This window comes from Abramis brama (assembly GCF_963993115.1).
Source record: "Abramis brama genome assembly, chromosome: 22".
In the NCBI taxonomy this organism is placed as follows: Eukaryota; Metazoa; Chordata; class Actinopteri; order Cypriniformes; family Leuciscidae; genus Abramis; species Abramis brama.
The window spans coordinates 11,872,224-11,890,042 of record NC_139984.1 but is presented as its reverse complement, the minus strand read 5'-3'; the positions used below and the strand labels follow the sequence as shown (position 1 = coordinate 11,890,042).

Below are 17,819 nucleotides of genomic sequence, written 5' to 3'. Positions count from 1 at the left end.
GCGTGGTCGAGTCTTCCGCATTCTGTCAGTGTTGGCCAGGGAAGGACCAGCGTTCCACTGCGGCCGGTTCTGACAGAACTCCAGAGTCAGCACTGCCTCGAAGGCGAAGGCGACACACAGGACTGCATGCCTGTGCCACAATAGTGACAGAGAACATACAGACCAAGATCGTCTCACGATCGAGGGCAGCGAAGGCGGAGGACGCCCGCGGGCCGCAAAAGTCACGTGGACTCCCGCGGGCCGGAAGCGTCCTGATGCACATCCGGGAAGCCTACAGCGCTCGGGGGGAGGATGCCACTCCAACCGATGCCTTCAGCTGCCCGGGAAAGCATGGCCATCAGCTCTGGATCTGACTCGACTAACGCTGACACTCCCGAGGGAGGCAACGCAGTCGAATCCTCATTTCCAGAGGAATCAAGCCCGCCTTATGATGCTGTGAGTGACATGACACCATCTGCTGGAGTCCCGAATGAAAACACTGGGTCCCTAAGAGGAACCAGGCACACACGGAAGCTCCACGGTTTGCGATGTGGAGGGGGGCGTGGCCCGAGGAAAGCTCGTCGGAATTATGCCACACCATAACCCTCAGATCACCCTGGCCACCAGCCAAAGTATCCCTCACGTTTTTCTTTTTAGGAAGAGATAGATTGGGGTGTGGCAGAGGGGACTCTCACACAAAGATCATTGAGTCTCGATCTATAAACATCGCGATGGTCATGTTCCCGTAATGAAAACATAACTCATCCACGAGCGCTGCCGAGCGTGATTAAGCCCAACACGCAAAACAGCGCTCGCGACCGTTAAACAGATGAGTCACGCGCCCACATCCAGTAATACACGGGCGAACCGTCTTGAAAAAGACGTGCCGCGTGCAGCTCTTTTAGAGAGAGGAAAAGCTCAGCGGTGTGCTGAAGCGCCCAGGGAGAAACACACTCACTGTCGGCAGATCACTGCACAAATCAGCAGCAGGCAATGCGATCTCGCTGGAACACGCCGTCACACAAACACACTGAAGAGCCGCTCGTCTCGTAGAGTGAAGATGATACAGAATGGCTTGTAGGAGTGAAGAAAACTCTTGGCTCCGAAGCGAAAACATATCTGCATATTGCTCGCGACTTCCTTATATACCCCCAGGGTGGGGCGGAGTTACGCTATGCAAATTCCGCAGACCCATGGCATTTCTTTGCCATTGGCTCGTGTTTTAATACTCGAAGATGATAGGATTTCTAAGCGAAACCCCATTCGTCGTCATCCGACGTAACTCGGAGTGACAACGAAAGGGAACACTGTATCCATGCCACTGATAGCAGCAGCAACGAGCACTCTGCATGATTTCAAAAACAACACGTTTTAGCGCTAGATCGTCTCTTATTTAACAAACTAAATTAATGCTCTGCTAGTTAACTGAAGATGTTTTATTTAATTGTGATAGGTACATCCATGCCTCTCGATGTTTCAAAATGTGGTGGGGACAATATCGACCCTGAGAAAAAGTAGTGGGGACAATATCGACCCTGAGAAAAAGTAGTGGAGACATGTCCCACCAAAATTGCGCCTATGCTCACGTGTGGTCCCGAATCAGAGCAACGTCCGTGTCTTTTTGCAGACCTTCCCGCTTAGCTCTCTCCAGCGCTGTACAGCGTTTCTAATATTAACGTGGATGCTAAAGCTCTTGCCCAGACATAACCATTTATTTTCCAGCTTTTTCTTCTGAGCTTTTCTCTTTTGTATTGTGTCTCATCTCTATTTCTGCAGTCTTTCTTCAGTTCAAATCTCCCTCTTGATCGGTCTCTCTCCTCCACTGTCATACGCCACCTAATGCTGATTGGCAACACATTTGTTGTTGTGTTGGTCAGACTTCCAAACAACATATTTCAAAAACGACTTACCCAACCTTTAATGCATGATCTGTTTTAAAGCAAAGTATAGAGTGTATTTTATAAACATATATACATATATAGCCTACTACCGGTCAAAAGTTTTAGATCGGTACGATTTTTAATGTTTTTAAAAGAAGTATCTTCTGCTCACCAAGGCTGCATTTATTTGATTAAAAATACAAACAAAAACAGTCATATTGTGAAATATTATTACAATTTAAAACAGCTGTTTTCTATGTGAATATATAGTTAAGTGTAATTTATTCCTGTGATCAAAGCTGAATTTTCAGCATCATTACTCCAGTCTTCAGTGTCACATGATCCCTCAGAAATCATTCTAATATGATGATTTGATGCTCAAGAAACATTTATGATTATTATCAATGTTGAAAACAGTTTTTTTACATTTTTATTTCATGATGCTATGATGAATAGAAAGTTCAAAATAACAGCATTAAACACTACCCTTCAAAAGTTTGGGGTCAGTAAGAATTTAAATTTTATTTTGGGGGGAAAGAAATAAAATAAATCAATACTTTTATTCATCAAGGATGAGTTAAACTTATCAAAAGTTACAGTAAAGACATTTATAATGTTAGAAAATATTCTAAAATGTTCTTTTGAACTTTCGATTCATCAAAGAATTTGGGAAAAAAAATTGTACACAACTGTTTTCAACATTGAAAATAATAATGAATGTTTTTTGAGCATAAAATCAGCATATTAGAATGATTTCTGAAGGATCATGAAGACTGGAGTAATTATGTTGAAAATTCAGCTTTCATCTGAGGAATAAATTACATTTTAAAATATATTAAAATAGAAAACAGTAATTTTAAATTGTCATAATATTTCACAATAATAATGTTTTATTTATTTTTATTTTTTTAATTTTTTTTATGTTTTTATCAAATAAATGCAGCCTTGGTGAGCAGAAGAGATTTATTTTAAAAACATAAAAAATCTTACCGATCTAAAACGTTTGACCAGTAGTGTATAGGGTTAAATTCAACGAATAAGGAAACATCGAAAAACTTTCTTTCTTTCTTTCTTTCTTTCAAAATTCCTTGGGGGGGAAAACTAGTTTGTGTAGGCTATTCTGGAAGAAAAAAAAAACCCAGTTTGGCATCATATTCATATAGCAGAGGCCCTAGAGCTCTCCCGATTGGCATCATAGCCTGGAGCTTGTCTTGTATCAGAACTCTCTGACCTCATTGGAACTTTTTAAAACATGCGGGTGTGTTCTATTGTTCTCCAAAACAGATCATTCCGCCCCAAACTCACGCCATTGGTTGAGCGCTAACTTAAATACTCTCTCGTCCTGAGACAAGCATGATTTCCCAGCAGTTCATTGTATGATCGTAATTGGAGAGGATGACAGCTCGAGTGTATTGCGCTGTGTTATTGTGTCTGTCTGGATGCTTGAGCACAACAGAAGCTGCTCCAGGAACCACAGGTGAGATCCATGTTCTTTAACTTAATTACGCAGCCTGAAGAAATGCATGAACAATAGTTCAGGTGACCAGTGAAAGATGAAAACTTTGTAAATTAAACTTTGTATATAAATTGTAATATTATCTGAGTCAGTCAATAGAGAAGACTTTTATATTGAAAGGGTTGACGCCTGTTTCACTGTGCAGTGCGTATGCGGTGTCTATTTTCCCCGTAACGTTCATGTTAACAGCTTTCACACTGCATGCGGATGTTGTCTGGTGTTGTGCCCAATTTCAACTCCCTGAAAATTAATTATTACCGGGGGTCAGAATTTGGCACAACACCTGTTGCGTTTACAGCAGTGCAGCGATCGTTTCCGCACCCAGTCTATTTTTGCAGTGTTGCACACGCTGAATTAAAGTAAGCGCATGCTCGTAGTCAAAATGAACACGAATTGACATGAAAATGTAGTATCTCACCAACTGTACTATACTCACCAATTGATACTGCTATTTTCACAGTCATCTTTTTACTTTAAGCCCGGGGTAAAGCAAATAAAAGCAAAACGCTTACCATGAGTAGCACCATTGGTTGAAGCGGTCAGCTGTAGAATCAAGGACTCGAACTAACCGTTTCACAAAATTGGTTACGTTACGCACTTTTTTTTATGACACTAAGATCAGTTTAGGGATAAAGTAGATTTCTAAACTACTTTGATATGAAGCAGATAAATATGTGAACTTGACGCATATTGCAAAATAACTGACTTACAAATGCTGCAAAAATATTAAAAGTGCTCTAAGCGATGTCACTCGTTTTCTGGGCCAAAACTTTTTTTGAGAGTGCCGGTAATTGCCATGTCACATTGTCTTTGTATTCTGATTGAATTTGATTCAAATTAAGAAATGAGACATAATACTAAGAGAACACAGATATGACAAAGTAAAAAAAAAATACTGTTCATCTCTGCCTTAAAGGAATAGTTCACTTTAAAATGAAAATTCTGTCATCATATACTCACCCTCATGTTGTTTCTAACCTATATGAATTTCTTTCTTTTGCTGAACAGAAAGGAAGGTATTTAGAAGAATGTCAGTAACCAGGCAGTTTCTGGGTCCCATTGACTTCCATAGTAGGAAAAAAATATACTATGGAAGTCAATGGGACCCAAAAACTGTCTGGTTACTGACATTCTTCTAAATACCTTCCTTTCTGTTCAGCAGAAGAAATAAATTCATATAGGTTAGGAACAACATGAGGGTGAGTATATGATGACAGAATTTTCATTTTAAAAGTGAACTATTCCTTTAATTGCTCAAGTGTTATTTCATGGTTTTGATCTTCTCTCAACTCAGAGTACATCCAGTATTTTATTGTATTAATTATACATCACTGCTAACCTTTCGCTGGGCTAGGCATGGCATGTTAATGCATTTATTGGTCTAGGAAATTCAAAGCATATTTACATTTTTGTGATCCATAATGATGTTCTAGTTGAGATCATTTGTAGTGTTGCTAGGGCCCAAACATATACTTAAGCCCAGGGGCCCTTGCCCTGATTATAACCTGCTCTTTAGTGGCCGGTCATTCTCCAGGAAGCTGGCAGTCGTGCCGTTCAGTCGAGAGACGCTTCGCTGGAAGATACAGATGCTCTGTGTCTGTGTCTGTGTCTGTGTCTGTGTCTGTGTCTGTGTCTGTGTCTGTGTCTGTGTCTGTGTCGCCTGCTTTCAGTGAGTTTCAATTAGTTATGGACAATAATACTAGAGGTCTTTCAAAAGGAACACACACACACACACACACACACAGCCATGTTTATGTGATTTGTGAGGACATTCCATAGGCGTAATGGTTTTTATACTGTACAAACTGTATATTCTATCCCCTTACACTGCCCCTATCCCTAAACCTACCCATCACAGGAAACATTCTGCATTTTTGCATAAAAAAAACACTGCTTAGTATGTTTTTAAAGCCATTTGAAAAATGAGGACCCCCAAAATGTCCTCATATATCACCTATTTTCCCGAGTGTCCTCATTTGCAGGTGTGTTATCATAAAAATGTCCTCAGTTGTCATGAAAACACACACACACACACACACACACACACACACACACACACACACACACACACACACACACACACACACACACACACACACACACACACACACACACACACACACACACACACAAATAAATTTGGTGTAGAAACTGTTTTAGATCAGAAATTGCCGCATTACATGTCTATATCACTTTGCCAAATGATTTCAGTTATTTCAAAGGTCCTTACAGCAACAACAGCAAAATAACCAAAAACCCCAGTGAAAAAGACATTCAGCATTCAGTGATTTGGCTTCTCTGTCATGTGTCTGTATAACAGCAAATCCAGGAGTGTGTCCAAGCACAAAATATGAAGGAGGAGTGTGTGCCCGGATACATTTCGTGTCGTGTGCCGATGACAGTGACTGTGCCAAGAATAAGAAATGCTGCAACAATGGATGTGGACTTCGGTGTATGGTTTCAGTTACAGGTATTATATTATGTGTGGTCAATCAATATTTAAAATATTTTTTTTAATGGCATCTTTTTATGAAAGAAGGCATTATTGATACCAATACTGCTCCTGATGTCTCTATGAAAATTATTATTTATTTTATTTTAGTCATTAATTATAGGCATTCAGCATTACAGTGTAATTGAAAGCTATCAAAACATTTATTAGGCTTTAAAATATATAACTAATATAATTTAAATGAGCTTAAAACAATCTTCACAAAAACTCATATTAACTGTCACATTAACCTGTGCTCTTCAATAAATCAGGGCTATTTTATTTTTTTTACAATATTTAATTTTTTTCTGTCATGTGTCTGTATAACAGTAAAGCCAGGAGTGTGTCCAAGAACAAACTCTGAAGTAGTAAGGTGTATCAGGAAGGATGAAGAGTTGTGTGCCGATGACAGTGAGTGTCCCAAAAATGAGAAATGCTGCAGAACTGCATGCGGTGGACGTCAGTGTACGGCTCCAGTTACAGGTATTATATTATATTATATTATATTATATTACATTATATTACATTACATCATATGTGCGATCAATCGATACAATTTAACTAATTAATTGCATATTTTCTGTAATTAAGCACAATTGAACCCCCTTCCATTTGAATGCGTTTTCAGGGAAACGCACGGCTAAAGTAGTTCCAGGCAGGTCTTGACCGTATTACATGTCTATAACACTTCGCCAAATGATTTCAGTTATTTCAAAGGTCCTTACAGCAACAACAGCAAAAGAACCAAAAACCCCTGTAAAAAAGACTGACAGTGGATTTTTTTTTTTTTTTTTTACTGTGAAAAATTAATTCAGCATTCAGTGATATGGCTTCTCTGTCATGTGTCTGTATAACAGTAAAGCCAGGAGTGTGTCCAAGCACAAAATATGAAGCAGAAGAGTGTGCCTGGATACGTTTCGTGTCGTGTGCCGATGACAGTGAGTGTCCCATGAATGAGAAATGCTGCAGCAATGGATGTGGACTTCAGTGTATGGCTCCAGTTACAGGTATATTATATTATATTATATTATATTATATTATATTATATTCGGTCAATCAATATTTCAAATATTTGTATAATGGCATAATTTTATGAAAGAATGCATCACTGATACCAATACTGCTCCTGATGTCTCTATGAAATTGTTTTTGTTTGTTTTTTTTCTTAATTTTAGTCAATAATTATAGGCATTAGTGTAATTGAAAGCTATCAATTAAAAAAAAAAAAAAATAGGCTTTAAAAAATATAACAACTAATATAATTTAAGTTAACTTAAACCAATCTTCACAAACTCATATTAACTATCACATTTACCTGTGCTCTTCAATAAATCAGGGCTATTTTTTTTTTTTTTCTCCGTCTTGTCTGTATAACAGCAAAGCCAGGAGTGTGTCCAATCACAAACGATGGAACAACAATGTGTTTTATGAAGGATGAAGAGTTGTGTGCCGGTGACAGTGAGTGTCCCGACAATCAGAAATGCTGCAGCACGATGTGTAATGGACTTGACTGTATGGCTCCAGTTACAGGTATGATATTTTAATTATAGGCATTCAGCATTGTAAATTGTATCAGGCTTTAAAAAAATATAACTTATAATTTAAGTGAACTTAAAACAATCTTCATAAAAACTTGTAATAAATGTCACTTCACCTGTGCTCTTCAATATATCAGGGCTATTTTTTTTTTTTTTTACTTTTTGTTTTTGTTTTTTTTGTTTGTTTTTTTTGTCATGTGTCTGTATAACAGTAAAGCCAGGAGTGTGTCCAAGAACAAATGAAGAAATAAGGTGTATCAGGAAGGATGACGATTTGTGTGCCGGTGACAGTGAGTGTCCGAAAAAGGAGAAATGCTGCAGCACTCCATGTGGTGGACATAAGTGTACGGCTCCAGTTACAGGTATTATATTACATTACATTATATGCGGTCAATCGATACAATTTAACTAATTAATCGCATATTTTCTGTAATTAAGCACAATTGAACCCCCTTCCATTTGAATGCGTTTTCAGGGAAACGCACGGCTAAAGTAGTTCCAGGCAGGTCTTGACCGTATTACATGTCTATAATAACACTTCGCCAAATGATTTCAGTTATTTCAAAGGTCCTTACAGCAACAACAGCAAAAGAACCAAAAACCCCTGTAAAAAAGACTGTGACAGTGGATTTTTTTTTTTTTTTTACTGTGAAAAATTAATTCAGCATTCAGTGATATGGCTTCTCTGTCATGTGTCTGTATAACAGTAAAGCCAGGAGTGTGTCCAAGCACAAAATATGAAGCAGAAGAGTGTGCCTGGATACGTTTCGTGTCGTGTGCCGATGACCGTGAGTGTCCCAAGAATGAGAAATGCTGCAGCAATGGATGTGGACTTCAGTGTATGGCACCAGATACAGGTATTATATTATATTGTATTATATTATATTATATTATATTATATTATATTATATTATATTATATTATATTATATTATATTAATTATGTGTGGTCAAGCAACATTTCAAATATTTGTATAATGGCATATTTTTATGAAAGACGGCATTATTGATACCAATACTGATCCTGATGTCTATGAAATTGTTTTTTTTGTTTTGTTTTTTTTTTGTTTTTTTCTTAATTTTAGTCATTAATTATAGGCATTCAGCATTACAGTGTAATTGAAAGCTATCAATTTTAACACTTATTAGGCTTTAAAAAATATAATTTTAAGTTAACTTAAAACAATCTTCACAAAAACTCATATTAACTATCACATTTACCTGTGCTCTTCAATAAATCAGGGCTATTTTTTTTTTTCCGTCATGTGTCTGTATAACAGTAAAGCCAGGAGTGTGTCCAAGAACAAACTATGAAGAAGTAAAGTGTAAGAGGAAGGGTGAAGAGTTGTGTGCCGATGACAGTGAGTGTCCCGACAATCAGAAATGCTGCAGCACTATGTGTAATGGACTTGACTGTATGGCTCCAGTTACAGGTATGATATTTTATTTAATTATAGGCATTCAGCATTACAGTATAATTAAAAGCTATCAATTTTAAAATTGTATTAGGCTTTCAAAAAATATAACAACTTATAATTTAAGTGAACTTAAAACAATCTTCATAAAAACTTGTGATAAATGTCACCTCACCTGTGCTCTTCAATATATCAGGTTTATTTATTTTTATTTTTATTTTTTTTTCTCTCTGTCATGTGTCTGTATAACAGTAAAGCCAGGAGTGTGTCCAAGAACAAACTTTAAAGAAATAAGGTGTATCAAGAAGGGTGAAGAGTTGTGTGCCGATGACAGTGAGTGTCCCAAAAAGGAGAAATGCTGCAGAACTGCATGCGGTGGACGTCAGTGTATGGCTCCAGTTACAGGTATTATATTATATTATATTATATTATATTATATTATATTATATTATATTATATTATATTATATTATATTATATTATATTATAAAACCGTTAGTTTCAGTCCTTGATTCTGAATGGTCAATAGCTGTGTTTTATTCACGATAAAACACGGCTATGACTGCTTCACCCAACGGTTCTATGTATTACTAGACAACACCCCTAGCAACCACTCTTAGCAACTTAAACACAGAGCTGCCACTCACGCAATTGACCCCTTTCACACGCTCTCACGCCACATCCATTTTCTCACACAGAGACAAATCGCCAAGCAAAGAGGACACTGACACCGACAGACAAGACAGAGCAGGTTACTTATGATAGGAAACTAATTCTCAAGTCTCAGGTTCTGTGAATTTTATTACGAATTTCAGACAATAAATACTGTTTTGCCGCTTTTAAATGTGACATCGCTGTAGCACCTCAGTTCAAGCGGCACGTGAACCGATCATCTCTCTTTACTACTAGTTAATAGTAAAACTATAAAAGGTAGATACAGTACAACTTATCAAAATGTAAATGCATCATACATGCTATCGATCAATCAGTGTTTTTCAACCACGGAAAAAGGTCAATAAAACAGCTGGAGAACAATGTCACACATTTACCTCAGGAAAGCCATTTAATGACCATAGCATGTTAGTTGGCTAGAAAAATTAGTATTTTATAATATATTTAGTATTAGTAGCCTATAAATGAGTATTTTGCTAAATATGTGCACTATATTACATATTTATTATTTTTACTTGTATCATTAAAAAATAAAAAGTTATTATAATAAAAAACGCAGCATATTTCATTCGAGTTATTTTAAGCCTTTAATAATGCCAGCTGACAGAGCTCTGTTTACAGCATTATGTGAGAATTTCTTTCTTGAGAAAAATTAACATGCATCTACTATTTATTATCGAGATATTGAATCAAGATCGGAATCAAACCACAAGAATTGAATTGAAACTGTAAAAATTGTATCAAGCAATAATAAAAGCAGTAGCCAGTCACTGCACGATGCACATCGTAACGGTGTCACTAAACTTAATAAAATTATGTTTAGTTAGGCTACCAAATGTTTTGACATCACAATATCCTACACTTATTGCGACGATCGTTTTTTTACGTTTAATAATACATTTAAATACCTTATTAGTTTTACATTTACATTATTTCAAGTTCACCACGGGGCTGTTGAATGTTTGAATCTGATTTAACATGTTTGTGTATGTAAGAAAACCAAATCACAAAAAAGTAATGGACCAAAGTGGTGATTTGGGCCCCCCTAGCATCCTGGGCCCATATGCCTGACATAGCCTACTCTGCACCCCATAGACCAGCCCAACTATAAACGCACCCCTGACTATAGGATGTTGAATGCTTGAATCTGATTGGTTGCCGAAGATTCTAAGGAGTGCAATTATTTTCAGGGAAACACACGGCTAAAGTAGTTTCAGGCAGGTCTTGACTGCATTACGTACATGTCCATGTACTTGGCCAAATGATTTCAGTTATTTCAAAGGTCCTTACAGCCTACAACTGCAAAGGAACCAAAAACCCCAGTGAAAAATTAATTCAGCATTCAGTGATAAGGCTTCTCTGTCATGTGTCTGTATAACAGTAAAGCCAGGAGTGTGTCCAAGGAGAAAATATAAACCAGAAATGTGTGCCCGGATACGTTTTGCGTCATGTGCCAATGACCGTGAGTGTCCCAAGAATGAGAAATGCTGCAACAATGGATGTGGACTTCAGTGTATGGCTCCAGTTACAGGTATTATTATATTATAATATTATATTAATATTATATTATATTATATTCAACGTCAGGTGTAAGGTCTCGTACAATTAGGCATCGGGGGAAATGGCCTCAGATGGAAGCATAAAAGTTTCAAATTAATGAAACTAATGTTAACATATTTATTATCGTTAACAACTAACGAATGGCTCGACACAACCCGTACCGGGGAAGAGCCTAGACAGGGATTTCTTCAATAATTTCACCTACGCTTTGCATCAGCTGCAGTAAGTCAGCTGCCTCGCCCAGTAAGTATTAAAAAAAAAATCGTAATAAATTAAGATCTAAATCAATATAATTAGTTGTAAATTAAATATTTTAAACACTAATACAAAAAGAAAAGAATAATGCATTGACTTGGGTATGTAATAGGTCTATTAACGTTCACGCAAGAACTGTCACGAGAACCGGAGAACCGGATCTTTTTGCTCTCCTATTTCTAACTGATAGACTGGAAACAAGCTCTATTCCCGATTTTGGTTTTCTAATATCAAAAGAAAAATCAGTTGGCCTCCAAGTACACGGTATCATATGCAATGTTTTAATTAGTTTATATAACAAACTCCAAAACAACCTGCAGGGAACGTTCAAAGAAAATATTTGTTTGACCAGTTGTGAACACGTGCGGCAAACACGACTAGAATTTGGCTAAAATAACTTCTGATGACATTCTCTGTAGGTTATAAAAATAACCCCCCAAAAGATTCTATTATTATTATTATTTATTTTGGTACACTGTTCAGTATTATATTGAGAGCACTTTTTGCTAAACTTACTATTGTGAGGAATCCATTTTTTATCATTTTAATTATATGCACTAGTGTATGTGTATGTATATTGTACATTTCTTAAGAAGCATTATTTATTTTTAGACTTATTTGTTGGCCAGTTGTGGTCTGTGCAATAAATATTAAAAGTTCTAAACCATCTATTGTGTTTTGTTGTTCCACTATAGTAATGATAATATTTAAATATTTAAGTTAATAGGTGTCTCTCACATTGTCCCACGGCAACATTAAAATAGTGTAGCTTAGTGTACAATGTTTTATAATAATATGATGTTCTATTTAGTGTCCATTTAATTCACTTAACATTTCATATTGGGGGTATCCAAGAAATTTCTTATATTTAAACTTTTTTTTTTTCTTTTTTTTTTTTAAGTAACGCAGTAGTTACTTTCGCGGGTAATTAGTTACTTTTGTAATGATGTAATTCAGTTACTAACGTTACTATTTGTGAGAAGTAACTAGTAACTATAACTAATTACTTTTTTAAAGTAACTTACCCAACACTGTGGGTGGCTTTACAAAATTAATAAAGATGATAAATAATACTCAATGCAATTCACTCAGTAAGTAAAACTAGCTATTCATGTCCTGAGTGTTTTGTGATGTACATATGATGTTTAATCCCACTAAAGGGCCAGACTAAATCTGAATCTCTATCCATACAGTCTAGGTGCATAACTGAAGGGAATCCAGTGTGTGCCGAATACTGTTCCCATGATGGTCAGTGCCCTGCCGGACAGAAATGCTGCTCAACACCTGTGATCGTACATGCAGTGTTAATCATATTAGAGAAATTAAGTAATGAGTCATGTTACCTTTGTCATGTACCTATCCTATATTAACTGTTGTATTCTTTTTGCCGGTGGTATTCTCTGTGATTGATATGAGGTCCTCCTGGCAGTGATTAAAGCTTATTCAAAGACATCATTTGGAGTCTGTCTGTCAGTCAGGTTAGACACTAGAGATCTTACTATTATTCTCAAGTGATAGTGCTGAAGTGGAGCACTAGAGATCTTATTTATTCCTAAGTGATGGTGCTGAAGTGGAACTCCAGAGACCTGTGGAGAGACGTCTAATAGAGTACAAAATTGTAGGTGTCTAGGAGACACCAGGTTAAATTAAAGGGCATCTATTATGCAAAATCCACTTTTATATTGTGTTTTGGACATAAATGTGTGTTGGCAGCGTGTGAACCCAATCACTCTACAGTGATAAAAATCCACCCACTCCTTTTTGACATCATACTGCTCAGGCCCTGCCCACTGCTGCTGATTGACAGTCCTGTATTACCATAGTTTCCGCCCTCAGGGAGTAGTACACTATCTGCCATTTTCTCAGCGCTCACTTGAGCAGCTGCTGTGACAATTTCTTGTAAGTGTAAGAAATATAAGCTGACTACACCACCTCTTAAGGCAGTCGGAGCCCTAGTAGATCACAATACTTGATTCTAGGCAACAAATAAAGTTCATTAAAAATAAAAAATAAAACACAATTTTGTTACAACACGGACCATCAAATGTTAAAACGTGTCAACAATAGAATCCATAGAAGTAGGAAATGGCTCTCCTCAAGACTGCAAGAGGGTCGGGCCTGCTCTTATGGACCTCCTACCACCTTTAAGACACAGAAGAAAACCCACAGCATAGCCTACACCGCAAATAAGAAGGAACCTTCAGAATCACCATTTCAGTGCCAACCTTCTAGTACACACCACACAGCAGTGCCACACCACCCAATTCACCTACGCTGAGGGAGGTTTAATGTCGATGCAGGCCGGAGTCACTGTAACACACAAAAAGAGGAGAGCAGTACCACAGAAACAAAAAGCAAATGACAAACAATATTTAATATAATCACATAATCTAAGCAGAAGGTTTGGGCAGATCTCCACAGGTTAAGGAATCATTTCACTGACGACGCTCCATTGCGTATGAAACACCTGGACAACTTCTGAATGACGATGCAATAATTGCACACTGATGAATTTGGTGTTATTGTAAGATGAGAATGGAGTTGTTAGATAAACACAAGAACATAAAATAACACATGATGAACTCATGTGTGAGTGGTAAATAAGATCTCCTTTTCAGAGTCATATTTAGTGAGCTCATTTGATCACCATCTTCACTTCCACTGCCATATGGCAGTGGAATTTAGACTTTGTCTGGATGAATTAAAGGAAAGGTAGCAAAATAACAATACAATTTTCAATAACTAGTATATTTATCAGCGGTATGCATAATTAAAATATAAAACATTATTAAATATAGAAATAAGATTGTCTATATTAGTTGTTTTAATTGCAAATCATTAATGCAAACCTAAAGTTTAAATCAGGTCAATTAGAGAATAAGACTTACAGAAACAGAGATTTAAAATCCCTAGTTTAGCTTTTGCAATCATCCTCTCTGCATTTGATGTACAGGCTATGTCCCACTCGATAATGCAGGTCTGACTGGGAACTGTGTGGTTGATTGATAGAAATGACTGCATTCCAGAACTAACTCTAAATTTGTATTGTCATTAGTCATATTTTGTGGGTCCTACTAGTTTGCAACAATGCTGGACATAATAAATATTTTATTAAAAGAGACCAGTTGCACTGCATTTCAATGTGTAATTTGAATGGTTAGAAATTAAATCATTTGATGTGTGACTATAGCCATGCACATGTCCAATGCATATTACAGTGTTTACATACAGGAAGTTGACAAAATTGTAACACTGTAAAATTGTTTGACACAATTGAAAAGAAATTATGAATGCTTTTGCCCTGGATAGTCCTATGATCTATGCCAGGTAGAGATGTTGTGAGGTTGTAGTAGTGAGGCTGTGTTCTGTATCTTTGTGTATAAGAGATGGGTGGTGTCTATCCTATCATAATCTCTGGTGTATAATTTAGTTCCGGAGCTACACCGAGAGGCCATGGAGCTGCAGTATGAGTGCTATGAGGTGTGAATTGCCCCTTGAATTATCTCCACACCCATCTCCTACATTTCAAGATGTGTGTGTCCTGGCTGATGCAGGCGGGCCCAGACCCTTGTGGACCCTGATTCTGAAAAATGGCAGCCATCACCCTGAAAGGAAAATGGACAGGGAGAAATACAGTTTAATCTTGAACCTTTACACAAATTGCAAGACATTTTATCTTTAAGATGTGTGTGACCATCATGTGACAGTAAAAGAGCACACACAAACCTTATTCTAATATGGAATTGTATTGGAATGGTAAAGAGTGTTGGTACGTGACACGAGGGCCTCCACTCAAGGATAACATATGATGAACAAGTCTAAGAATGTTCCACATATGGTTGAAATACTATAATTGGCCAAGAAAAATAACATTCTGAGAGTCAAGACTATAAAGGAGAAAGGATGCCCTCCCCTCACGGTCACACTCTGCATCCACTCTGTGTGACTGTATGACTGCTGGCCTTTCCTTGCAAGAAAATAAACCTCATCAAAGACAATTGGGAATATTTGTCTCTTATTCAGTGATATACTTTTGTTTGCCACCACACCAGATAGTTGTTGCAGATGGCTTTCACCTGCGGTTTTGTGCCATCAAGGAAAAATTGTTTTAGTTTACAAAGACATGGACCATTATCATGATCATGTTTCTGCAAAGAAAAAGGCCAGATAAACTGAGTGATAATGGTCAGATCTGACTGCTGGTAATAAATAAAGTCCTTCTGAAGTGAAGCGATGCGTTCGTGTAAGAAAAATATTCATATTTAAAACTTTATCGACTAAGATAACTAGCTTCAGGGTGAGTAAATCATGGGCTAATTTTAATTTATGGGTGAACTACTCCTTTAAAGGGGTCATGTAATGCCATTTTTGTACAAGCTAATATGATTATTTACTAATATGAATCTAAATTAAAAGTTTGTAATACTTTAATTAAAAATTTACATTAGTATTGTAAGAAAACACTAATTTTACCTGCTCAAAAACAGCTCTGTTTTCAGCACGCCGTTTAAGTGTACAGTATGTGTCTTTAACCCCCGTGATAATGAGCCTTACTCACCCCGCCCCTCTGTTCTGTGCGTACACCGTTTGTAAAAAAATAACACAATAACCATAACGCGTTGTTCATTATAAACGTGGGATTATGAATTTCGCATCATGTTTATTTTTCTTTATTTGGCAAAAAGCACAACACTTTGTTTTTATTGTGAGTATACACAAAAATAATACACACTTAACAGGATCGAGTGATGTAAAACACAAGTATGTAAGATCAAAATCAACAGAGTATTTTTCATCTCTGTTGCACTGATAAGGAAAAAAAACGAGCCTATCGCGCTGGCGCGACAGCCGACCTCAGGGGGTTAACCCCTGTGATAATGAGCTTTGCTCACCCCGCCCCTCTGTTCTGTGCGTACACCGTTTGTAACACAATAACACAATAACCATAACGCGTTGTTCATTATAAACGTGGGATTATGAATTATATTGAGAACGTCGTACATAGAAAACATGCCGTAATGTACCCTGAGTACACTCGTTACACTCACTTCTTCTTCTGGAGGTGCAGCAGGAACACAAATAGTTGGTAGCAATCCTTTTTTCAGGAGCAGCTTCTTAGCAAAACCAGCTTTATACTGACCCTCGTTTATAAAGCAGTCTGGTGAAAATGATTCGCGCAAACATGAAAGCATTGACGTTGATCGTGGGGTATATTCCCTTCGAAAACAAAACTCAGCCACTTCGTCTTCAGCGGTTTGGATTTTGGAACATCAAAATGACTGCTGTGTTCCTTATTGCACCCAAGAACAGAACACCACAATCGCTTAGATGCCATTCTGCTCATAGACAGTGCTCCAGCGTATCAACAATGACCGTGCTGGTCCGCGCGGACTATGATTGACAGCTCGTTCACGAGTGAGGGCGGGTCTGTGTTGAAACGCTGCTGTCAATCAACAATCATGGGAGGGGCGTCGATTTTGTGACGTCACAAAATCGAAGGGCTTGATTTGAGAGAGGGGAAAACATAAGAAGATTTAAAAAAAAAACACTGGATGGATTTTTATCATTTTATGATGGTTGTGTACAGGCACTGTCAACACACATTTCAGTACAATCAACTTGTAAAAGTGCATGTACCATTACATGAACCCTTTAAAGGGATACTCCACCGTTTTTTCGTATTAAACTGTTATTCCCTTAACTAAGACGAGTTGATACATACCTCTCTCTTCTCAGTGCGTGCACTTAAACGCTCTGGAGCGCGGTGACACTTTGATAGCACTTAGCTTAGCCCAGTTCATTCAATGGTACCAAACAGAGATGAAGTTAGAAGCGACCAAACACCTCCACATTTTCCCTATTTAAAAAGTTACACGAGTAGTTACACGACCAAGTATGTTGACACAAAATAAAACGTGGCGCTTTTCTAAGCGGGTTAAAAAGGATAACTATAATGTATGGTGGAATAGCACTTTTGGGAGTACTTCGACTCGGCACAGTAAAAAGTCATGCCTGAAAAATCCTCTCCCCCTCTTCCTCTCACTTCTGTCATTAGAAGTAGAACCAACGTGACTTTTTACTGCGCCGAGTCGAACTACTCCCAAAAGTGCTATTCCTGTCTGCTGAGGAAATTTCTTTAAATTATGCTGTTTTACAATAGCCAGATCTGTGTTCAGAGCCTCACATCAGCAGTTTTGGTGCTTTGCTTTTTGCTTAGAAATTGGTATTTAACCCTCTGGGGACCACAAATGTTACAATTCATCTTTTTGCGGTTTACATAGGCCTACACTAACGTTATTCCATAACGTTATTCCACACGTGAGAAAAGAAAACGGCCTACCTCACTCCTCAGCGGAATCTGCTCCTCATTTCAGGAGATATTGCCGTTTTCTTTGCTCGTTTTTTTTTTTTAGCAATGAAAATAAACACTAAATGCTCTGTTAATTTTGATCTTTCATTTTCGTGTAATACATCAATCGATCCTGTTCAGTTTCTATTTTTTTTCTGTATACTCA

The 17,819-nt window shown here is 37.4% G+C and overlaps 1 protein-coding gene across 1 annotated transcript; it reads left to right on the top strand.

The window, feature by feature from the left end:
• The first annotated feature begins 3,044 nt into the window (after nucleotides 1-3,044).
• Nucleotides 3,045-15,294, top strand: LOC311072762 (uncharacterized protein). Its single transcript, XM_084097989.1, has 11 exons — nucleotides 3,045-3,336; nucleotides 5,696-5,845; nucleotides 6,197-6,349; nucleotides 6,724-6,873; nucleotides 7,244-7,396; nucleotides 7,617-7,766; nucleotides 8,112-8,261; nucleotides 8,684-8,836; nucleotides 9,071-9,223; nucleotides 10,871-11,020; nucleotides 12,498-15,294. The coding sequence occupies exons 1-11, from the start codon at nucleotides 3,255-3,257 to the stop codon at nucleotides 12,500-12,502; spliced, it is 1,449 nt and encodes a 482-aa protein (XP_083954115.1). The 5' UTR covers nucleotides 3,045-3,254; the 3' UTR covers nucleotides 12,503-15,294.
• Nucleotides 15,295-17,819: the final 2,525 nt, after the last annotated feature.

Excerpts from the sequence above, each read along its gene's own strand:
- LOC311072762 (XM_084097989.1), top strand. The coding sequence starts at position 3,255 with ATGACAGCTCGAGTGTATTGCGCTGTGTTATTGTGTCTGTCTGGATGC. Across the intron at positions 5,846-6,196 it reads GTGTATGGTTTCAGTTACAG|TAAAGCCAGGAGTGTGTCCA; the intron begins GTATTATATTAT and ends TCTGTATAACAG. Across the intron at positions 8,837-9,070 it reads CTGTATGGCTCCAGTTACAG|TAAAGCCAGGAGTGTGTCCA; the intron begins GTATGATATTTT and ends TCTGTATAACAG.